The following is a 26,369-nucleotide window of genomic DNA, read 5'->3' on the forward strand; positions in this document are numbered from 1 at the left end:
ATGTTTCATGAATATGTCTGCCTTGTTGACTGGGCGACGGCTATCCAGCCCCATCGTTCGGATGGGGTTGGACGCGTCTGAATGCCATACCACATGCGAGCCCCATACCAAGCGCTGCTTTTGAGGGCGCATGGTCCACATTGTAAACATATGTAATTATTTTTTACTGGACGTGGATGAATACAAATATTTAACATTTTTGAATTGTTTTATTCTTTTTATATATGTTTTACCATTTGTAACTTAAAGCTTTAGTTTAGAATTGAATGTTAAATATTGCATTTTAATAAATTATTTATAGCTTCAAAATACTAATAAAATGTATTAAAGCTTTAGTTTAGAATTGAATGTTAAATATTGCATTTTAATAAATTATTTATAGTTTCAAAATATTAATAAAATGTATTAACTTTTTAATTTATGTCATTAGTTTTGAGTCATTTTTATTTTTTTTCTTCCAAAAATAAATTCTTAAAACAATTACAATAATATTAATAATTTATTTTTTTACTATAATTTAAAAAATAATTTTATCTTCCATTAGGTTTGTATCATAGAAATGCTAACTATTTATAAATTGAAAAATTTTAAATTTTTTATTAATATTTTCTTCTATTATCGTTTTATAAAATAACAACGTATATAATTACACAATTACAGGCATATACTTTACTTAAATGTCTTAATACAATTATAATAATGTTAATAATTAATTTTTTTACTATGATTTAAAAAATAATTTTATCTTCTATTAAGTTTGTATTATTAGAAATACTAACTATTTATTATTTTGAAAAATTTTAAATAACCTTTGTATTCTTTTATAGAATAACCACATATATAATTTGACAACTATAAAATCTATTTTTCATTTTGAAATAAATCACTTTACAATTGATTTAAAAATTTACATAAAATATAATTATTATATAAAATTGATATAAATACATAAAACTAAAATATTTTATATGTTAAAGTTCATTACATTCAAACTCAATTTCTTTAACATCAACCAAAAATATTCTTGTAATATATAATATTTTTAAATTTAATCAAGAGATAAAATTTATATAAATACATTCCTATTCTTAATTATTATATTTAATGAAAAATAGAACTAAAAATAAAAATAGAATTTTAATAATATTATTATAGGAAAAAGTTATTATTATTATTTCATTTTTTAAAACAAAAAAATTATTAAACATATTACATAAATTAAAATATCCAAACTAGGATAATAAATTTTTTTAATAAAAAATTTATTAAACATATTACATAAATTAAAATATCCGAACTAGGAGAGGAATGAAAGAGAGGTCTTAAAAGACTAAGTAGAGGCATGTTGATAGCGACTCATGGCTACCTCGTTAAATATTGAAATAAGTGCGGAAATGGGACCCCCAACGTCATAGTGACCATGAAATCAGCATCAAATTTCAAAATAAATACTCCATTAACCATCCTTCATGATACTCAATATTATAGTCTAATAAAAGACTTTGACTCTTGTTCCACCACACGTTTGATGGTTCCGTGTAGGACTAAAAATTCTTTGTTTAAAGAGTGATTTGAAACAAGTTTACTTCTTATTGGTTATGCTAATGGCGAGATTCGGTGGGATTGCTAATGTCTCTTCCTTCGACCTATATTTGTTTCATGCATGGCTTCGTCGTACTTGTTGTCGCCGCCATTCTACCTTAATTTGTCCACGATACTCAGAAGCATACAACTTTTTTTCAAAAGAATAAAAGCGAAAAAATATTGCATGAATAAATAGTCATTAGCAATTACAAGACGGTATTCTAGTATTAGTTTACATTTCACAAGTTCTAGAAAATATATTAGATAAGCAATTGTTGTTGGTGTTATAAAACAACTACTTAGATGATCATGAGAAGGATTATCTATGTGTGGCAAGCCAATTACATCTTCTTGTATGAAATAAGGTCAATCAACCCACTATTATCATTAGCTATCTCCCTCTTATTCTTTGTATATAAATACCCAAAAATTAAAACAAAGTCTTCAATGGTATCAACTACCTAAAATTTTATTCTTTCTAGTGATCTTGCAATAAGAGCCAATAATAGTTTCCTCAAATACGTTGAAATGAATTTGCAACTAACTTAGGAAGGTTCGAAGATCAAGATTATTTTGGGTATGGGATTGAAGGAATGTGAGATGTAAGGAGAGACTCGCACTAATCATCAATCACTACAATTAGATGGTATAGAATGTATGGAAGAAAACAACTAAGCAACAAAATTTCTACTACACTTTTTAAGATCATTACAATTCATGCTTTCTGCCTAAAGAACAAAAAATTTCTTCTTTTTTTTCCTTGCCCTCCATTAACATGAATTTTCTTTGTGTATTTCATCCACCAATACCAACATGTTCCTTATTAATTCTCACAAAATTGTCACAATCATGCACTAGCATCATAAAGGATGAGAGAGAGAGAGTCCCATTTATTGATCCTTTCATTTCTCTTAAATGCCTTTCCATAGAATTCTATTACACTTATCTATCATAATATTTCATAATTTTTAAATATAACATAAGAATTGTGAAGATTCAATGTAATATAGAAGTACATTCTCATTATAGAGTGATTACATTCACTACTCTATTCCAAAATTTTGTTGATCAAAGTTGTCGTGAAACATTTGACATAAATCATATTGCAAAGTGAAACTTATTAATTTTTATTTATATATTTATATTTAAAAAACATGTAAGATATGTCAAGAGACATCCATTTTGACAACTATATATTTTTCCGAACCCTTGTTAAATGGTAAAGCCAACTCTATTAAATGACTATACTTGTCATTAAATGGTTGGTGACAACTTCAAATTGTAAATTGTATGTAGGAAAATGTTCACATTTTAATAACACCATAAATCACTATTTTGATAATACAAATGTGGGGAAATGGATCTAGATTTCGTTTTGATTAATATATCACTATTTTAATAATACAAATGTGAGGAAATTGATCTAGACTTCATTTTGATTAATATAATGAGATACACATCAAGATGCTAAATTTTTCATCAATATGTCAAAGATATTAAAATAATTTAAACTTGAAAATACAATTTATTTTTATAATCTTTGTATGATTAAATTTTGAGAAGATAGTTATGGGTTTCCATGGGATGTCCAATCATGGGTTTAATTTTATGCCCAACATGTTCTAAATTAGTAGAGTTTTATAATAAAAGATTTATTTTAGTTTTTATTCAAAAATTGATTAATCAAATTGATGCAAGTTTTTTTGAAGGTTGAGTCATTTTTAATTTAGTATTTGTAATAGTGGTAAAATTATAATTGTACACGTATATATGTATGTATGTTATAATTAGACAAGATTAAAAAATTATTGGAAAAAACATCCATCATATACAAATTGTCATATAGTGGTAGTATAGGAGCACCTAGAACACCAAATGGAGGCACATAAGAACTAGTGGTCAATGATGTAGGTTAAGGAGCCCTAACATTAAAGTATCAAGTTATGAAGCCAATTATGGCTTTCCAATATAATGAAATTGGTGTAAATTCCAATTGTAATGTGGCAAAATAATGCCAAATAAGTAAAGTAGGGTCTACTAAGTCACAAATAATGTTAAAATATTCTAAATGTACCAAATCAAATGTTTTGGGGATTTACAAGTTCTACAGAGTTAAATTAAATAAGGTTATAAACTCAAAAATTTGAATAATGGCTAGTAAGCCTTATAGTGGGAAACTAGTTTTAAGCACGTTAGGAAGCTTAATTTCATCCTAACTAATGGAGTCAATTTATGAAGTTGGAGAATGATTGTATAAAGCCTGTAAGAGTATTACGTTAAGGATGGTGATTGAAAGCACAATTGTATGGATTGGTAACAAAAGCATCAACATAGATTTCAAGTTTTCTGAAATCATTGCATTTTGACATGTTAGATTATGTTAAATTTAATTGAAATCTCATGGTGAATGAATAATTCTTTATATTTAAGAATTTTTTAGATAATTTCAATGCTTTGTTAGACTTGTGTAGCTACATATTACATTTCAGTGCTAACAAGTTCAAGAAGTTAAATTATTTTTCCTTGGTTGAAGGGTCTTATGAATCCTAGAGGCATTCTATCAATGCCTCTCATTAATTTTCATGTAACGGGTGCAAATTAATGTGCACATTATGATTCTAACACTATAATTTTTAGGAAGATTGAATTTGTGGGCATGCATTGTGACTATGATAGGGAAAAGCATATGAAATTGATGCCAAGGGTATAGCAATAGAGAAACTACTCAAATGAGGTATAATTTATATGAAAAATAATATTAGGGTGAACCCACAATAATGGGTTCCACTTTAGTGGGACGAACAAAATGAAAAAAATTGCAAAATGGGAAATCTAATTTACCATATGTTCGCAGTGAACTTTTTTTAAAATCATATTCATAGCGAACATATTTCGTATGTTTGCGCGAACCTATGTAATAAATATGTTCGCGCGAACATATGAAATGTCAACTTTTGACATTTTAAAACATCTTTTCTACCCATTTTTTTGGGCTACATGTTCGTACAAACATGTGTTCATAGAGACCATATGTAATATGTTTTCTATGAACATTACGTTCACTACAAACATACAAAATTACATTTTTTTTGGGCCCTTTTTTCTTTTATTTTTATTTTCTCTTTTGACACGCATAATTGTAGATAAATGATCTCCTACTGGAAAATTAAAAATGCCAAAATGTGCTACTTAGAGCAAGCTTTCTAACGACTATAATTGTAATACATATTTTAATTATTAAGGCTTTCAAAGAACATCAATTGACTTCGACACCTCAGGAAAATTAGTAAATTATGTCAAATTTTTTTTGAAAAATATGTAGGAAATAGCTTATTGAGATAGCTTTCTATTCAAAATAAATAAATCAAGTTTATGATAAAATGACTTCAAATTATCTGTGTCAAACGGAACATATGTCTGAATTACGATTGGCGTCACTTTGAAACTTCATAAACTATACAATATTCAACCAAAAATGAATCAAACCAAATGCATCCTCTGGATATTGATGTTACAAATCTAACACCAAAATAATTACTTCATTATCATTTATAGAAAAAAAACTTATGTGTGTCAAACGGACTGTCACTCTTTAAAATATTGAATTTTATTATGTACCACTTTTTGAAGGCGATGAAAAAATTGACATAAATAATTTTTTTTTAAGATTAAAAAATATGGTTACAAAGTAGGAACACAGTACTAAAAATCACTAGTTTATGTCATCTTGAAATTATTTATAGTTTTGGAGATATAGTCACTCGAACGTGACATTTGTAGCAAAAATATTGATTTCAGTGTCAAAATTGGTCAAAAAGTGGAACCCATTATTGTGGGATCACCCATTAGGTAATGTCAAGGAGATTGTGTCGGGTCTTTTTCTGAGTATCAGAAGTGAAGGGAAGTGCCTTTTCTAGAAAGCACTTGTTTTTAACACATTCTTGTGAGAATTTTGTGTTTAACTTATCAAATGAAGTCATAGGGGGAAAAGGCTTTTAAAATCCTCTAATTCACATTTAAAAAAAATATTGTTGAGGTTTTGGAGGTTTGGGGTTAAATATTTCTTGGTGCTACTTTGTAAAATTCACCTAATTAGGCCTAAATTTGGTGTTGATGGGGATATTCCATATATTTTGTCCAAAAAATGTAGATGCAAATTTTACATATGCGGTAGATTGGAAAAAAGAGTATTTCAAAGTGCTAGTTGTTTGGTTAGTGTATTGGAGAAAACTAAAGAAAATAATGATAGGAGACTTGATTGGAGTTATAGGCCTAAATGAGGGCTAGTGAAGGGTTTGAGTGAAAACAATTATTTAAGGGTTTGGAAATTGGAAAAACATCTTGAATTAGGTGAGAATAGTTGTTTGAAAACCTTAGAATCAATAGGGAACTTAATGAAGTTGAATTTTGGTTCCTTGAAGGCATATTAGTGCATTAAGAACTCTTAGAGACTTAAGGGATTTTGATCCATTTTTCAAACACAACTATTGAAACTTGTTGACCACCCCAAGCCTCCCTATTAAGTGGTGATCACCTTTCTTAGTAATAAAATTATTTAATTTGGATTTTGATATAGGAAAATGATGTGTTGTCTAGTTGATATATTTTTTGACATACATACCAATTTCTAGGTACACTAGAAGTTTTTTATTATCAATAGACTATTTTAAGATTAATCTAGTCCAATGGTACAAGGGAGCGAAGAAAGTTTCTAGGTTATATGCTGATTCAAAATTTTACTTGTAATAAATACAATTTTATTTAGAAAATTAAAAAGTGTGTGTGTTCTACTAAAATTGTTCCTAGATATATGAAAAAATAAATTATTAATTAATTGAAAGTAAAATAAATTAAATCTAATTTGAAAAAGAGGATTTAAGAATGATATTCAAAAGAGATATTTAATATTTATATAGATTTCATCAAGGAGCTAATATTATTTGATTTGAACTCTAATCCTAATGCTCTTGAGTCTCTTTCATTCATTCCTAATTTAATAGTAACCCTAACCATAAATATAAATGCAACCCTAATGCTGCATAAGGTAGGAGAATCTCCAATGGAGATGTCCTAGACCCTAGCAAATAATGACACATAAAAAAAAAACAATAAAACAAGATATGATACCAATTAACAACTTTTTATTCATAAAAATAACTTATTATAGTCAATGTGTTGAGTTGTAAGGCCTTCTTAGTTATGGCCAAGCAAAAAGACATTACAATAATTCTGCAAGATCCCTCAAAATCCAACTCAAGTCCTATCTAGCCTAGATCTATAACACAACAACAATCTAGTAAAAACCTCCAAGATCTCAACTTGTGCTCGCAAGCCACCAAGCAACCTTCTTGTTTCTAAACCACAACCACTAGCTCTTCTCACAAATTCTCTAGCTCAGATATTCCTCTACTAAGGATGTGGAATCCTTCTCAAATGATCCATTGCTAATCTAATAATGATTTCTACATCAACACAAGCTCCTTATATACCCAGCTAAGCCACAAGTTGGCTAGTCAAGCATTTGATTACAATATAGGTCCATCTTGGAACAATAAACCAAAACCATAACAAACATGAATAAAAATAAATGCCAAGTTACATTTAGGTCACACATGACCCAATAACATCTCCCTCTCTTTACAAGATCCCATTTCATCATACAAAATTGTGCAAGAAGGTCAAGTGTTGTGTGATATTGTCAACATGAGTAGTTGTCACATATTACTTGGTAGACCTTGGCACTATGATTGTAGTGTTGTAAATGATTGCGTCAAGAATGTGTTTATGGTTAGGAAGGGTGGCAGGAAGTATTCCCTGATTCCTTTGCAAAATGGAGAGATCAATAGGAAATTTAGTATCAATAGCTGAGTTGAGTTGAATGAATTTTAAAGGGTTAGAGATCAGCATGGAAAGAAAAATTGTTGTACACCAAAGATAGATGTGAAGATGGCAGTTGCAGAAAAGAAGTTCTAGAAGAAGAATAAAGGAAAGAGTGTACAAGTTGATGTGGTGGAGGAAATGCATGTGAAGAACCAGTTTGGGGTTTATGTGTTGAACTTTAAAAGATGTTCTTCTAGCTATAAAGAACGTCTTTTCTTCTCACCTGGGGTGTTTGATGCAAAAGCATCCTAGGGAAGTCAACAATCTTGTATGCAGGGGCTTCACGCTTATATTTGTAGAGTTATGATTTGCATGGATGGGGAATTTTTCAAGACATATTGGGGAACTTTTCCTTAAGTGCACATAGAGATTGGAGTTATCATGTTGAAGTTAGAGTCTTTTTAACTTGTGGTCAAAGGTGTATTTTTTGTTTTCCATGTGCTAGTTGTGGGCAATGTAGTCATTGATCCTTAATGAATCAACATTTTCACATTTAGGATCTTAAAGAGGATTTAAAATACTACCTTCAACTAAAATCGTAAGTCCTAATTCATCAGGAGTTGGGAGATATCACTGTTTTCTTAGGGTATTGATTTTTGGCCAATTTTCACAAAACATATGGAGTTTTTCATCTTGTGTGGTTTTGTATGATGAAATGTGATATTTTTAAGTTAGTGACATGTTATTGGGTCATTTGTGGACCTAAATTTATAACTTAGTATTGAGTTTTTTTCATATTTTCTATAGTTTTGGTTTACTCTTCCAATGTGGACCCATAATGCAATTAAATGCTTGACTAGTTGACTTGTAGCTTAGCTAGCTATATAAGGAGCTTGAGTTCATGTAGAAATCATTTTGGGAGGATTATTATTGTGGATCATGATTTGGAGGATTTAATATCATCAGTAGAGGAGTAGCTGAGATAGTGAATTTAGAGAAGAGCTAGTGGTTGGGGTTTAGAAACAAGGAAGTTGCTTGGTGGCTTGCGAGCACAAGTTTAGATCTCGTTAGAGGTTTCTACCAGATTGTTGTTATGTTACAAATCTAGGCTAGCTAGGATTTGAGTTGGTTATAGAGGGATCTTGCAGAACTATTATAATTTATTTGTATTTGGCCATAACCAAGAAGGCCTTATAGCCTGACACATTGCCTATAGTCAGTTATTTTATGAATAAAGAGTTATGAATTGGTATAAGATCTTACATCATTATATTATTTCCGTTGTATGGTTATTTGTTAGGTGTTGGGACATCTCCTTTGGGAACTCTCTTGCCTTGCACTGCATCATTTTTTAAGGTCATAAAGGCTCTAGAATGCATCAAAATGCATCCAAAATGTTGTTACATGATGCTATATATATGGTGCTTTGAGAGGCTTCCATAAAGTGGTTATAATAGGAAATGGGGCACACAGTTGAAAAGTTATGGGTTCAAAAATTTGTGTCATCAAGACTTAATTTTTTATTCAAAAACAAGAGAGAGAAATCTCAATTAGGAATGAAATTAAACTAGTGGGTGGCCAAATGGGAAATTTAACTTTCTAGAATATTCTAAGGTGGTTATTCATGCTATATATACAAGAATGAAGGTATATTTTGAATTAATTTCATAAGGATAGTGTTTTCCTATCTCATACATATTAGTGTAATGACAATACTCATGTGGTTGTAGCATGTTTTAAATTTTTGGATGTTATAATGTTATCTCATTGAAGATAATAGAAAGCAGTATTTCTATTCTTGCAAAAACAAATTAGCTTCCAAATTTTTTATTTTTTCCTAGGTTAGTAAGGCTTCTACCCTTAATTAACTATAGTTTTGTCTAGACTGAATTTGCATTCTTCGTATAGGCTCCAACCTAGTCAATTATAACATTTTACTCTAATGTTAGAAAAATAATCATTATAGTATTACCTTCACGGATGATACAGACATGGAATTCCTTGATTTTAAGAAAAGTCAAAAGTCTTGTGTTAGAATCATCCATGTATATTTTTACATTATAGTGGGCATGCATTGTGACTGTGATAGGGAAAAGCATATGAAATTGATGCCAAGGGTATAGCAATAGAGAAATGAGGTACAATTTATATGAAAACTACATAAATTTGATTATCAAATTTATGATGAAGAAGAGAAACAAGTTCTCCATAAGGGTGTGCTCAATATGCACAAGTACACTCTCATGAAGTATATAGAAAGAAGACTCTCATGAAATAAAGCTTTTGTATCTGCCAAATCTTTCTACGACACTTGTTTTCTGCGTTACGAGAATGTCAATTTCTATGATGTTTACACTGATGCAACGCACAAACAGCTCTGTGGTGCAGTGGACGCTGCCGCTTCTACTTTATTTGCGGCGACAGGTCGAAGTTTGATGAATGATCTTTGCAACGTGGTTCTGCAAATTGATGGTTATTTCGCTACGCAGACGAGACAAGAAGTGTCTAATATGACTATCTACAGACTTTCCTTTTGTCTGCACTCCTTTCAAAGGGATTCTACAAAATTTGGGAAACGGCTAAAGGGTAAACTATTTTGTTTGCCCTTCTGTATAAATAGATATAAAAACAAAACACAACATCCATATATATGTAGCATCATTCTTGTATGTGTATACAAGAGTCAAAAGTCTTGTGTTAGAATCATTTATGTATATTGTAAAGGTAATACTATAATGATTATTTTTCTAACATTAGAGTAAAAAATTATAATTGACTAGGTCGGACAACAAGGATCACCTCTTAGAGGTCATTTAGGAAATGATATCCTATTAAAGGATACACAATATAATCTCAAATTAGATGGTATCATGATGATCTAAAAATGTTTTTGATTAGTTCATGTTCATTCTATAACTTTTTGAGCATTTTCCCCCTCTTTTACTTTCTTAATTTTATAGAGACTAAAAATAGAGTTATAACTACAACCAATGATCTCTTCAATTTGCAAGATATTGGATATGATAAAAATTGTTTTAAGCATAACAAACTATGAGAAGCTTAGGAAGAATGTGGCAATCTAGAACATCCTAAAGCAAGGTGGTGTTACTCCATATTTAGAGAGGCTTAATGGGTTTAATCCGAAAATTGGAAGCACATAAACATGCACTTATTTTTTCATCGTATCAGGGAGGATATATAAAAAAGTATTTTGGAGGTATTTCTATGAAACTTATATAATAACCTTTTAAAAAATCACACATGAACCCCCCTTATTAAATTGATCCTAAAAACATTTTTAAAAATCAAGTTAGTTTAATTGAGATACCATACTATATGGGAATGATCTTGTGTTTCTTAATCACATTCAATATTAGTTTTGCCTATTGTTTCTCTTCTTTCCTTTACTCTTCATTTTTTTAGCACTAAAGGTCACATGGAGAACATAAGGAACCCTATATTCCTTGAAAGTTTGAGATTACTCACTCTTGAACACTGGAAATATTTCCCTTGATCATGTAAGTGTAAATCTAGGCATTTCCCTATTCTCATTTTGGAATATATAAAAAAATATGAGGAGTTTAAATGTCATTGAGGGAAAACATTGGTCATTAATATTAAGTCAAAACCAACATCTATAGAGTGAGAAGAGATAATTCCTAGGGTTTATAGACAAATCATCCTAAAATTTAAAGATCCTCTCCTCTCCTAAGCCATTTCCTAGACCCCCTTGAGGACTCATCTTGTCATTTGAAATACATAAATATGGTGTCAGACTCTCAAGAAATAATTTAGGTTTCCAAATGGGAAGGGAACCCATTTTCACTTGGGAGATTTCTATAGACTTAACCATTCTAAATTTGGACTAGAAAGCCTACCAAAATATATGGCTATCCTTAGAAATATTGTAGTTCATTCTTTAAGAATGCATAAATCGATCTTTTTTCAATTCAATCCTATCATTATTGTAGATGAGCATTATTCATTATCAATTATAATCCAAACAACATAAAGAGGTCATGCTGGCTGAAGATAATAGAAGCTACTTAATCAACCATCTTCAAAAGATGGTGAAGATGTGGAAACTTTTAAAATAGCCTATACAAATTTAGAATTATATTCATTGAAACCAAATTCAAAAACATTAATGACAACTTGGTCTACATTTTTTTTGTCACCTAAAAGGTAATCAAGAATAAAATGAGAGCTTCAAGAATGTTGTGAGTAAATATGAAAAAATGCACCCAATCTAGTGCTAGGATATTGATGTGGAAGCTGAGGAGAAAAACACACAAGGGTCTAATAAATACATTGAGGGTCCTTGTACTAAGATGCATGGGAACCTAAACAAAGCCTTAGTATACTTTGTCAAATACCTACACAATATTTCACATGCCACTCAACATTTTCCAAGTGGAGGCACAAATAAGAAAGGGCGTGAAGAAATTGAACAAGGCTAGTCAATTGATTTTTGTATCTATTTTATTTTCTCTATTTTATATTTATTCATGATTAATTGACACTATCTTAACAACTTGGTATTGACAACTTAGTGTAAATAAAATTCATATTTCTTTAACACCTTGTTGAAGCCAAAAGGTTGTAGCTCAATCATTTGAGAGCAATTGATGAGGATGCCGATAAAAGAAGATAATAATCCAATAAATATCTAGCTATAATCCTAATTGTAATCTTGTTTCCAAGTGTGATTGTAATGTTGCCCCTTATAACACTAACATGAGGTCATATATGGTAGAATCACGTATTATGTTTTCTCCATAGTCACTATGGCTTGTAAGCCAAAAATAATGGAATGACAAACATTTAATATACTTTGTCATTACTTGGATTCAATAACATATATAAGGAAGGAAAATTCAAATTTATAAATTATAAAATCTTTCTTTTCTTAATTAACTATTATTATTATTTTGTTAAACTATGCTTATATGAAAAAATAAAGGAAAAGATTCAATTCTTATTTAAAATGTTAATAGCAAAAACTTTGTGTCTCATTCTATTCTTACTCATAATTTTTGTATGTGAAGAGCTCATAAAATAAATCAATTATTTTAAATGTATTTTATTAATTTATAAATATTATATTTTAAAAATTAGATAGTAAAAAATCTACCATTTCAAATATACTTTATTTTTTTCTTATTTTTATCTTTATTAATAATTTTTTAAAATTTAAGAATCCTTTTACTATTTTAATGCATTTAGTATGATATTGTAATAATAATATTTTGTTCTATTTTTATATTCATATTTGAAAATCTTAAATTTAAAAAATAAAATCCACATGTATATATAAATAATATTAAATAAAGAGTAGAAAATAAGTTGAATCACATAACTTCATTGTAATGTGTAAAATGTGCCCAGACTAAAAGGACATTAAATAAGAGAAGAAGAAAGTATAAAATGGAGAAATAAATTGCAAAAACATATATAGTAATAATTTTTTATGATTTATTTTTTATTTTTAAAATAAAAATTGACAATATTAATATATTGTATTTTTTTTATTTGAACCAATATTGTATGTGTGGTAAATTGACTTCAAATCATAATGAGATTTTAGTCATTTTATCCAACTTGAGCAATTTCGTTGAGTCATGTAATTTATAATTTTTGAGATGATACTTGAGTTTTTTTTAGCATCTAACATGTCATATTTTGTATAAGGTTTAATATTTTGTATCACAATCACTATTACTTCTTTGTATGTATGCAACTAGTAGATCCACATAGTAGGAATATATAAATCATTAAAGATGCTAGTTCCTAAATAATTTAATAGTTTTGTTGCTTCTTATATCTATTTTTATAGCTTCTTTCTCCTCAAATTACTACTTCCATCATGAGATGAAAATGATCCTATCTATCTTTCCATGATTTAATCCTACATTGAACTAAATTTTAGAACCCATGCACCTATTAAGATATATGCTTTTGCAATTTTTTGGTGCTAATCCTAGGGAATCCAGCAACTAGTTAGTAGGGGCATTGTGAATCCCTATTCAATTAGGGACACAATGCATCCCTTCTTGGGTCCTGTTTTGAGCTCCCCTTTTTGGGCCCTATATTGGGGTTGATCTGAGGCTTTATTTCTTGCCCAAGTTTGTCAACGGGAGAAAGTTAATTTACAATCTTGACACAATTTTATGTTGGTCTATTTTCATGTTGTTTGAAAATTTTGCGAATTTCTTAAGTTATGCAGAAACATTCATTGATTTATAATTGGTTCTCTAAAAACTTGGAGAAATTTTTTGCATAGGTAGCCAAGCTCAATCCAATTCTACCAATAATCCACATGGAAATGATAGAATGGATTTCATATGTTCATATCATTAAATGTAAATTCCAGATGTGGGATATGATGGTGAAGATGTTGCTTCCCAAGGGTGGGCCAAGAGGTTGTGGAAGAAGGTCAAGTATTAGCTTGTAGGTTATCATGCATTGCCTCAATACTTGCATGATAATGAGTATATACAATTTACAAGTTTAAGAGTCTATATTTTAAAACCCCTCACATTAAAGCTCCTACTTTAACCCTACTTTAAAGTGTGGTAAAAGTACACATTTAAATTGTTTATATCATATGGATAAATTTACTTAATCCCTCATTTATATTCCAATTGTCAACCATTATAAATAACTAAATTTCAATTAGTTGTTTTGAATAGTTGATTAATTTTCTAACAAATAATTAAATTACCTAGCTTTGTATCATAGTCATCTTTAAGAGTTAATTTTTTTTAATAATCTCATTGATTTTACTTATATGTCCATCTGTATTCTAATTCTCACACTTTTTAAATAACTAGATTTCAATTTACTTATGTTTTTTGAAAATTTGTTTTTGTTTATAACACATTTATTTGATATTAAAGTCAGTTTTGATACATGTGCATAGGCCAACACTTTTATCTACATTTTTTTTGTTATATAAAACGTCATTTATTCTTTTGAATCAAATACCTATTTGCACCTAATACCTCCTTTAGGTGCAAGTGCTAGTTGTAATCCTATTTCCAAGTGTGATCATAACACTTCCCTTGATAACACTAAAATGAGCTTGTTTATGGTTTATCTTCTAGATAGACCATCCATTGGCAAAAGTTGAATACAAATTTAAGAAAGTTAGATAATTAAAGATAGTAAGTCAAGCAGAAAATACTTCAAAATAATTATTTTCCTTTGTTGTGCAGGCTCTGGATCTAGACTTTTTCAATTTTCATGGGAATTGAACAATAATATAGCACATAGCGAGCATCATAGACTTCAACAGCCATATGTGGAAATTTGATTTATGTTATCATTCACGTTTATTGTCTTTTTTTGACTTTGAATGGAATAAATAAAATAGTTTTAATATTAGTTAAAACAGAGAACTTGCAAATTTAAAATCTATAAAGGGTCCGTTTGGTTCTTGGAAGATGACAGGAATTGGCATTTTCAAAATCTGGGAAAATTTGTGCGTTTGTTTCAAAATTTGCAAAATGGAATTAGCATATGAGACTTCCAATTTTACCTCAAAACCAGGTTTTCCGACTTCCTAAAAAAAGTAGGAATTGAAAATCAAAACCTTGTTTTGTTTTTTAATTAGTGTAAAAACAATAGATTGGACTATTTTTTGAAATTTGCCTTCACCTCCAAGCCTACGCATAAAAAATGTGTCTTCACATGCATCTTCCAAGTGAAACAAACGATTTCAGTAAAATTCAAAAAATCGGAATGAAGATATACAAAACCTTGATTCGGCTAAACCAAAGTTTGTAGAAATCCAGATTTTTTAAATTCCACGAACCAAATGGACCCTGAATCTTCCCCTTTTTATCGCGAAAAAACAAATTCAACGATTCTTGCACTTTTAAGGCTCCCTCAAATTACGAACGGGAAAATCCAGAGCCATATGTGGAAGAGTAAGGGAAGCACAGAATCTTATAAGCCTGATTATCTTATTACCCATGTTAATAATAGCCCCCATTAGAGCAGATCCAGAGACCAGACTTTTGGCCTTCGGATGCAACAGCAGCCCCCACAACAATGTTACGCTCTTTCAAAAAAATTACATCACGGCTATGGCAACCGTGGTGGAAGATGTCATCCCATCTGGATTTGCAACAATAACGAAGGTGGAAGGAACAGATCTGGCAGATTCAGTGTATGTACTGGCCCAGTGCAGAAAGGATAAGTCCTCTGCCGATTGCGTTAACTGTATAAAGGCCGCACAAAAACAAGTGGACAACTGTACCGATTTTATCGGCAGCAGGGCTACCTACGACGGATGTTTTCTTCATTTCGAGAATTTCAATTTTTATAATTGGTACACAGATGAAGGAAATAAACAGGTGTGCGGTGTTACCTCCACTTCAATTGCGGAAGCTGGTCGAAGTTTGATAAGCGATCTTTGCACTGCGACTCCCGAGACAAAAGATTATTTTGTTGCGCAGACGAGACAAGGGCCGTCTCATACCACAATCTATGGACTTGCCTCCTGTATTCGTTCCCTCACAAGGGAGGGACTCCTGCCAATAGTGCCTCGCTCTTGCCAAGGACAACATTAATAAGTGCTTTCCTCGCTCTCACGGACGGGCTCTAGACGCCGGCTGCTACTTGCGATACGATTCCCAACCCTTTTTTCCAAGTAATGCGACTGTCGACTTGGAACAATTCTTATCTGCAGGTTAGAATTTCAATTTATTCAGTTGAAGGGCACCTAAATCGCTTTTGTCTAGAACATATAATTACAATGACTGTAATTCTGTATTTTGGATCTTCAGGGAAGAAGATGAGTTCGACTATGTGGATAATAATTGGGGTTGTGGGATGCGTATTCATACTTGCCATTTTAACTTGTCTCCTCTTCTTCTGGAGTAATATAATGCGGCCAAAGCAGAAACAAGGTAAACTCTTGTAAGGTTAAATTCAAAAGTCTTGCAGGTCAATTCGGTCATTTTAATACTAATATAGCGAGTAAATGGAACAGGGGATATTGAAGGAGCGACGGAACTCCGTGGGCCAGAAGATTTTAACTTCAAGATGCCGAAAAAGGCAACCAACAGTTTTGATAAAGCAAATAAGCTTGGCGAAGGAGGGTTTGGTGAAGTATTTAAGGTAAATTATTTGGTTTTTTCTGTCCATATTAGGCTTCTGTGTTGATGTATTCAAACATGGGTTAATTGATATTTGCAGGGCACGTTGACAAACGGCAAAGTTGTTGCCGTAAAGAAGCTCACATTAGGTCATTCTCCTCGTGCAATTTCGGAATTTGAAAGCGAGGTCAAACTTATTTCTAATGTCCATCACAGAAATCTTGTGCGTTTACTTGGATGTTGCAGACAAGGTCAAGAAAGACTCCTGATTTATGAGTACATGCCTGATGCAGGGGCATCCGGCACGTGAAGATATTTTGAAAATTCTAGATTATTATATTGTAACATGGTTTGGTAAGCCATCTTAATAGTTTTGGATTAGTCATGATACATTTCGTGGTCCTTTTATTGTAACTAGAACTTAATCTAATTGATGTTGAAAACTGTTAGAGAGTCAGTTATGAAGTTAGTTATCGGATTGTGTTCTCTTCAAGATCTTTATCTCTGCAATAGAAAACCGAGAAGGTAGTGGTGAAGTAAGATAGCGTAGAATGGAGGATAAAGAGAAATCGATGTAATCAATCGAATACAAAAAGAATGAATAAAATAGACTTTTGCATTTACATCCGATTATCTCTTGACTGTGCGGATTTAAGAAGGTTATGTATTGTATTGGAAGCCTCTATTATTTGCTGTTGGTTCAATGATTCTTCAAATTTATTAATATTTTCATCAGTGAGATCATGAATTTCTTTGTCAAGTATAATTGGTTATACAATGAGTTATGTTTGATTTCTTGAGATTTGTTTGGAGATATCAGTGCATAGAATTTTGATTGACTCATTCATAATTTTGCTACGTTCTCCGCATCATATTGGTATCAGAGCACAGCAAAAGGTCTGGGAAGAAGATCTAGGATTTGGCAAGTTGAAGGTCCCTTGTTGATGCTTGGAGTTGAACTATCCTCTGAGAGTGTTCCAAGGTGGTGGCTGGATATCTAACGAACCCTAGATTGGTGAGAAGAGATGGCTTTGACAAGGAGTGAAAGAGAACTGATTAAGGCATTAAAGGAGTACTTGTACGGCGATAAGAAGGAGAGAGAAGAAAGAGAAAGAAAGAAGAAGGAAGAAGAAGCAAGAAAGAAAGAAATAGAATGGATGAGACAAGAGGAGTTGAGAAGCCTAAGAAAGGTTTTGGAAGAACAAGAAGAAAAAAGTTACAAAAATCTTAGAGAAGAGTTAGATAAGAGTATTGCAAAGTGGAAGAGGATAGCATAGCTTTTGGAGCAAGCAATAGATGAAGATGAAGTTGTTGATGAAGACAAGGATCAAGAAGTGGTACACATTCCATTGAAAGGGCACGGACAACAAATGAATGCTGGTGTAGACAGTGAGAGTGAGAGTGAACAACAGGAGGTTGTTGTTGAACCTTGCGAGGAAAAGGTTCTTGCAGATGAAGGAGAGTTGGTGATAGGTATGGTTGAAGAAATGATTTGCCCAGATGATGGAGATGTTGAAAAAATTGATTAGGAAGGAAAAGATGTAGAGAAAAAATTAGATGCTGAGGAGAGGACTATTGATGTAAAGGATGAAGTATTTGTTGTTGAATGTGATACTCTAGAGATGTACAAACAGGAAGAGGACCAGATTATGGATCAAGTTGATTGGTATTTTGACAAAGATGATATGATGATTTTGACTACTATATTTGTTCTAGAATTCCACAAAGGTATCATTACACATGCCAAGAAGGGCATTCACCCTACAACTTGGAACCAGGATGTTATAGCAAGTGGCATCAATTCAGTAATTCTTATGGTAACATTATGGCCTTCATACAATTGGAAGACTTGGAAGAAGATCATAGCAATTCAATGGGACTTGAATTTTTCTTTCCCCGGGAGTATGATGCAAGGGCATCCAACACGTGAAGAGATTTTGAAAATTCTAGATTATTATATTGTAACATGGCTTGGTAAGCCATTTCAATAGTTTTGGATTAGTCATGATACATTTCGTGGTCTCTTTATTGTAACTAGAACTTAATCTAATTGATGTTGAAAACTATTAGAGAGTCAGTTATAAAGTTAGTTATCGGATTGTGTTCTCTTCAAGATCTTTATCTCTGCAATAGAGAACTGAGAAGGTAGTGGTGAAGTAAGATAGCATAGAATGGAGGATAAAGAGAAATCAATGTAATCAATCGAATACAAAAAGAATGAATAAAATAGACTTTTGTATTTACATCCGATTATCTCTTGACTATGCAGATTTAAGAAGGTTATGTATTGTATTGGAAGCCTCTATTATTTGCTGTTGGTTCAATGATTCTTCAAATTTATTAATATTTTCATCAGTGAGATCATGAATTTTTTTGTCAAGTATAATTGGTTAAACAATGAGTTATGTTTGATTTCTTGAGATTTGTTTGGAGATATCAGTGCATAGAATTTTGATTGACTCATCATTTTGCTGCATTCTCTGCATCAATGCCCAACAGCAGCCTTGACATAATCTTATTCGGTTTGCTATTCCCTATCTTTCCTCTTTTTCATTCTTTCATCTGTTACAAAGGTTGTGATAGGTTTTCAAACTCAAGTGAATTTCCCTACTGCATGTAGGAAAAAATAAAAGACTTATGAGTTGGAAGGAAAGATTCGACATCATCGTGGGCACTGCTCGTGGACTGGCTTATCTCCATGAGGAATTCCATGTTTGTATCATCCATCATGATATCAAATCGAGTAACATATTACTTGATGACAACTTTCAGGCAAAAATAGCAGATTTTGGGCTTGCAAGGCTTCTTTTGTGAAAAATCAAACTATTGCAGTCACTGATTATTAATCTCCTATCATAAATGATTATTAAACTGTTGAAAACAAATTCTCAGCTAAAATCAAAAAATAACACAACTGCAACTTCACTTATAAAATACGAAAAGAAATGCGCAACACAATGAACACAATATTTTTGGACAAATTGTCCCTGGAAAAACCCCTAAGGGAAAACCAGTTCTACAGATGAGGAATTATATTAAACTTCAGCAAATCAAGAGATACAAAATTCCTTGCCTCTCACTGGCAGAACTCCGACAACCTCCTAATTTATCCCGCTGATATTCCCCACTGCTATCCCCACGCTAACACTGCGCCCTTGCTATCACTGCAAGACTGTTTGCTAACACTGCAAACTGCTTCACCAAAACTTCTTATCCCAAATGACCCAATGACCCCTTTCTATACTACTCCTATTGGTAAACCAACGACCGAGATTAAATCAAACCAATGGCTGAGATTAAGAAAACTCGACAGCCAATAATAGAATTGGTTGCAAAGTGTCCAAAAGGGAATCACTAAAATTAGTAAATAATAACTATTTACTAATTTTTGGCAAGTGGACAAACAACTGTTCAAACCACTCATAAATACAACCGCTATTCATAGATAAGGATGAACAGCTGTCCAAGCTACCCATAAATACTACTGCTATTTTCGGGTCAGAAATAACAGCTGTCCAACTAACAATAATTAACACTCCGTCTTAGCGAGGAAGCTGTTTTGCATGACACCCATCTTATCTCTGAAGAAGATAAATTTGGCCTTTCCCAAAGCCTTCGTCAGAATGTCTGCTACCTGCTCATCTGTAGGTATGTATTGTAGTCGAACAACTCCCCTTTGTACACAATCTCTAATGAAGTGATATCTGATATCTATATGTTTAGACCTATCATGAAACACTGGATTCTCAAACAACTTGATGCAACTCTGATTGTCACAATGTATCACAGTAGTCTCAACCTTCTGACCAAACAAGGCTACTAACAACTTCCAAAGCCATATAGCTTGACATGTCGCCATGCTAGCTGCTATGTATTCTGCTTCTGCTGAACTTAGAGCCACAGACTTCTGCTTCCTGCTAAACCAAGATACAACTCCTGATCCCAAGTTGAAACAACACCCTAAAGTGCTCCTTTTGTCTGTTATACTTCCTGCCCAATCTGCGTTAGTATAGCCTATCAACCTGATACCTTCACCTCGAACATATCTGATCCCATACTCGACTGTACCACACAAGTAACGTAGCACATGCTTAGCCGCTATCCAATGCATTCTCTTTGGTTCAACCATGAACTGACTAAGAGAGTTTATTGCAAGTGCTACATCTGGTCTAGTGTTGACCAAATACATAAGCGAACCAATCAACTGTCTATATAAAGTGGGATCTACATCCTTATCCTTAGTTGTATCTACCTTCCTCCAATTCATGATCATGGGTCTAGACATGGCTTTGCAATCCTCCATCCCGAATTTCTTCAAGATTTCAATGCAATATTTCCCTTGACCAAGGAAAATCTCCCCATCTGTCTGCCACACTTCCATGCCTAGAAAGTAGTGCATAAGTCCTAAATCCTTCATCTCGAACTCTTCTGTAAGGTTCCTCTTGCAATCCACTATGAGCCCTAGTGAACCTGTAAGAAATAGGTCATCCACATAAAGAACAAGAATGAGAATCTCACCCCTAACCATCAAGTAGTAGAGGTTAGCATCTGCTTCACTCTTCACAAAGTCCTTTTTCTGCAAGTATGTATCAATGCGCTCATACCACGCTCTAGGAGCCTGCTTGTGTCCGTACAATGCTTTCTTCAATCTGCACATGTGGGTCTCTTTGTTGTGTGCTACAAAGCCTTCTGGTTGTTCTATGTATACCTCCTCCTTCAACTCACCATTGAGGAATGCTGTCTTGACATCCATTTGATGGATTTGCCATCCCATCTGTGCTGCAAGTGAGATTATAGCTCATATAGAAGTATACCTGGCAACTGGAGCAAATGTCTCCTCATAGTCTATTCCCTCCTTCTGAGAGAACCCCTTTGCCACAAACCTAGCCTTGTATTTCTCGATGCTACCATCTGCACCATGCTTTATCTTATAAATCCTGCGTGATCCAACTACAACCCTATCTGTTGGTCTAGGTACTACCTCCCACACATCATTCTGTATTTTTGAAGAATATTCCTCAACCATAGCATCTCGCCATACCCGATGTTCTGCAGCTTCCTGATAGCTAGAAGGCTCACTATCTACCAACTGACTAACTAATGCCACATAGTCATTGAACTTGGATGGTTGTCTTTGCTGTCTAGTACTCTTCCTAGGAGCTCCCACAAACTCCTGAGTATCCCTTTGTGTATCTGGAACCAGATGGTTCTTGCTGCCAACTGTAGAGGATGAAATGTCAACCTCTAAGTCTTCTAGATGCATTTCCTGTTGCACCCATTGCTCCATACTCTATGAATCTTCACTAACTAATTCTACACTCGTACTGGTAATTGTACTTGAGCTTTGCTGCCCTTGACTTGGTCTTGGAACTTCTATTGGCTGCTCACTTTGATCATCTGCTGGCAAATCTCTGGATCTCCTGAATGCCTTGTCCTCCATGAACTTGACATCCCGTCTGACAATAATTCTTTTAGTCCCCGGAATGAAAATCCTGTATGCCTTTGAGGTCTCACTGTACCCATCAAAGTACCCCCTCTCTGCAGTCTGATCTAACTTTGTATGTGTATCTCCAGGAATATGACAATATGCCAAACTCCTAAATATCCTGAAGTGACTAACATCTGGCTTCTTCCTTGTGAAAGCCTCTTCTGGTGTCATCTTCCCTAGCACCTTGTGTGGAACTCTATTCTGAATGTAAACTGTTGTATTACACGCCTCTACCCATAAGTAACGGGGCATGTCCTGGTCATGTAGCATAGCTCTTGCTGCCTCCGATATAGAACGGTTCTTCCTCTCAGCAACTCTATTCTGCTGTGGATTGTAAGGAATAGTCCATTCTCTCTTGATTTCTTCTCTGGTGTAGAACTCCTGGAAGAAATTTCCTTTGTACTCGCCTCCATTGTCTGACTAAAGAACCTTTATCTTCTTTCCTGTCGAGTTCTCCACAAGAGCCTTGAACTCTTGGAATCAACTGAAAACCTCATCCTTAGTCTTCAAGAAGTATATCCAGGTCTTTCTAGAGAAATCATCAATAAAAGTAACATAGTACTCATATCCTCCAAGAGATTTCATCGACATTGGTCCACAGACATCTGAATGTACTAGATCAAGAACACCCTTAGATCTGGTGTCACTCCTTGGAAAAGATGCTTTCGCAAACTTCCCCAACACACATCCCTTACATACATCGTCATGCTCTGTGCTCACCTCTGGAACACTTGTCAGGGTCTCACGAAGCAATCTAAGTGCTCCATGATGAATATTGCCCATCCTCCTATGCCATAGCTCTCCAAGATCTCTAGGATTACTGTTGCTCATAAGTGATTTAGGAATATCAAACTGCAATCTAAAAAGGCGACCACTCCTAACTCCAATAGTTATGGGTGATTTCAAATCCTTGTGCTTAATCAACACATTTGTCCCTCTAAAGAGTATATTATACCCCCTATCCTGAAGAACAGATATAGAAATCAAATTCATACCTAAGCTTGGCACATATAACACATCATGAAGAGGAATTATCTTTCCATTCTCCCTCTGAAACTGAACAGTCCATTTCCCAATAGGGTTGAGTTTGGACAAGTTTCCCATAGAAATATGGATGTTGGTGTCCTCCTCCTTGTAACTGGAGAAGTACTCTCTAACTCCTGTCATATGTAATGATGCCCCACTATCTATATACCAAAAACACTGTGAGGTTGAGCTAACCATACAAGCTATGAGTGCAAACTCATCTTCCATTCTGCTGGAGAGTTCTTCTGCACTTGCTGAAGCTACCACCTACTTCTTACCCTTTTTCCTCTCTAGGAAATCACTGACATAGTGGCCAAACTCGTGACATCCAAAGCACTTGACCTTAGAAAGGTCTTTCTTCTTCTTTTCACTTTGGGTATTTGATCCTTTGCTAGATCCTTTCTTTGCTTTCCCTTTACCCGCTAGGGCAATGTTCTCTTGTTCCACCTCATTTTTTTGACTCTTGTTGGCCCCATTGACAAGACTTAGTCTAAACTCCTCTTGAGTGAAATCAGTCCATAGTCGATCCCTCAGTAAATTATCTCGTCCACTAACAACTTGAACAAAGACACTCCATTGTTTAGTAAACCCATTTAGGGCTATTCTCACTAGCTCGTCATCACTAGGGCTATCTCCAACAACTGCTAACTCATCCTTGACAAGTCTGAGCCTGGTGAGGTAACTTGTGACGTCTTCTCCTTGATTCATCCGGGTATTCTTTAGCTTCTCTCTGAGAATCAACTTCTTGTTGGTGGTAGCATTCTGGTACAGATTTAGAATGGCGTCCCACATTTTCTTCGCTGTATCTAGCTCCGAGATATGTGGAACAATATGATCCTTAACACCATCAAGGATAATCCTCCTCGCTTTGGCATCGTCCTTCCTATATGCTGCAAGCTGTGTTGCATCCGTTGGTACAGGTACAACACTGGTAGCATAATCCTTGATACCATTCTCTTCCAACAATAAAGAAATTCTGACCTTCCAGACACCAAAATTTGAAGCACCATCCAATCTGTCCTGATCTCTCAAACTAGCTGAAGCCATCTCAAGGGTTTAAAGCAATAATAAATCTAAAGAGATCAAAATTTCTTTCCTAGGGAAAAACTCTTCTACCCTTAACAATGCTCTGATACCATGTGAAAAATAAAACTATTGCAGTCACTGATTATTAATCTCCTATCATAAATGATTATTAAACTGCTGAAAACAAATTCCCAGCTAATATCGAAAAATAACACAACTGCAACTTCACTTATAAAATACGGAAAGAAATGCGCAACACAATGAACACTATATTTTTGGACAAATTGTCCCTGGAAAAACACCTAAGGGAAAACCAGTTCTACATATGAGGAATTATATTAAACTTCAGCAAATCAAGAGATACAAAATTCCTTGCCTCTCACTGGCAGAACTCCGATAACCTCCTAATTTCTCCTGTTGATATTCCCCACTACTATCCCCACACTAACACTACACCCTTGCTATCACTGTAAGACTATTTGCTAACACTGCAAACTGCTTCACCAAAACTTCTTATTCCAAATGACCCAATGACCCCTTTCTATACTACTCCTGTTGGTAAACCAACGACCGAGATTAAATCAAACCAACGGCTGAGATTAAGACAACTCGAAAGCCAATAATAGAATTGGTTGCAAAGTGTCCAAAAGGGAATCACTAAAATTAGTAAATAATAACCATTTACTAATTTTTGGCAAGTGGACAAACAGCTGTTCAAACCACTCATAAATACAACCGCTATTCATAGATAAGGATGAACAGCTGTCCAAGCTACCCATAAATACTACTGCTATTTTTGAGTCAGAAATAACAACTGTCCAACTAACAATAATTAACATCTTCCAAATGATAGAACTCATGTTAGCACAAGATTTGCAGGAACATTGTGAGGAAGCTCGTATTTTTTATGTACTGTTATATCCAATTGCAAGCTTATTAATAGAGATAGTGATACCATTAATTTTGGGAGTTTGCAGAGGATACACAGCTCCTGAATACACTCATCGTGCGCAATTAATAGAGAAAGCTGACACCTACAGCTTTGGTGTTGTTCTCGAAATTCTCAGTGGTAGAAAAAGCATTGACTTGAAGCAACCACCGGATATGCAATATCTTCTTCAATGGGTATTTTAATTTTTTAATAATATCAATTCTATCAATAAATCACATCATGCCCTCCCTGAGAAATCTTCATATTTCGCTTTAAAATCTTGTGGCAGGCTTGGAGCCGATACGAAGATAACAAGGTTTTAGAGATGGTGGAAAGTGAGAAGGAGAGGGAAGGGTATGGCGAGAAAGAGGTGGCGAGGGTGATAAACCTTGCGCTTCTATGCACACAAGCTTCTACCAAAGATAGACCATCAATGTCTGAGGTCATGAGAATACTATCAATTAAAGAATAGATTGATTTTCAAAGCATGTGGAGAAAAGTCTATCCAGGGCATCTTCATCTCATTCAAATGTAACATAACTACTAAATCTAGTTTATTTGGTTGCTAGAATACAAATATGGGAATAGGAATTGTTATTCTAGAATAGAAAATACAGATACATATTCCTATTATTGTTTGGTTCAGCCGGAATTTGATGACAAATTCACGGACCCAAAATTTTATGTTTTCTAAAATAAATAAAACTGGAATAGGAATACGCATTCCAATTCTACCTATTCAAGTGAAATTGCAAATGCTTAGCTTTGGGCCAAAATTGGAATATATATTCCTATTTTATTCCAATTTGCATTTTCGATTTGATGCACCCAAACGTAGAATTCAAAATTTTAAGAATTTACATATGCCTATTCCTCTCCACTCCACCACCAATAAAGACCAACCTTTCACAATATCTTATTCACATGATCTTGGTCTTTAGTAAATTAGATTGTTTTTAGATGTTTGCTTACCATGTATTGCAAGTTTCCTAAAAGCAAGTCTCCAAACCAACCTGTGTTTATTCTCTATAATTTTTTTTAGCAAAAGGGGACAAGGCCTATATAAATTAATAATTAAAAATTTATATAATTTATTGTCTATAGTCAGATATTGCCTATACATTTATATTTTGGTGCAACTCTATAATTAAAAAATATTAACATAGATTTTGGATCTTATGTGAGCTCTGTAGAGTTTTATCATTTTAACTTCATTTTCATTTATTTTTCACTCAATAGAATTTTTCCGTACCCTATAAGATACAGTTATCTAGATGCTCAGTTTAGTTTAACTTATATTGTTTGTTCTATCTTATTTCAATACACTACTTTTGTAGGATTCCACTGTGGCTTACAGATTGCTATCAGAGCATAGAAATTTAGGGAGTTT

At 33.2% G+C, this 26,369-nt stretch overlaps 1 protein-coding gene across 1 annotated transcript; it reads left to right on the forward strand.

Annotated features, from left to right (window-relative positions):
- LOC149536969 (cysteine-rich receptor-like protein kinase 2) lies at positions 1 to 25,451 on the forward strand. The gene is given in 12 exon segments (XM_089806388.1): positions 1 to 75; positions 9,735 to 9,990; positions 15,289 to 15,938; positions 15,940 to 16,099; positions 16,197 to 16,319; positions 16,403 to 16,530; positions 16,609 to 16,814; positions 19,008 to 19,030; positions 19,129 to 19,312; positions 24,887 to 24,934; positions 25,026 to 25,173; positions 25,269 to 25,451. Coding segments are annotated over 12 exon segments (2,184 nt in total).
- The last annotated feature ends 918 nt before the right edge of the window (positions 25,452 to 26,369 follow it).

The sequence above is a fragment of the Cupressus sempervirens genome, chromosome 10, assembly GCF_028749045.1.
Source record: "Cupressus sempervirens isolate cs-2001-9-10 chromosome 10, ASM2874904v1, whole genome shotgun sequence".
NCBI lineage: Eukaryota > Viridiplantae > Streptophyta > Pinopsida > Cupressales > Cupressaceae > Cupressus > Cupressus sempervirens.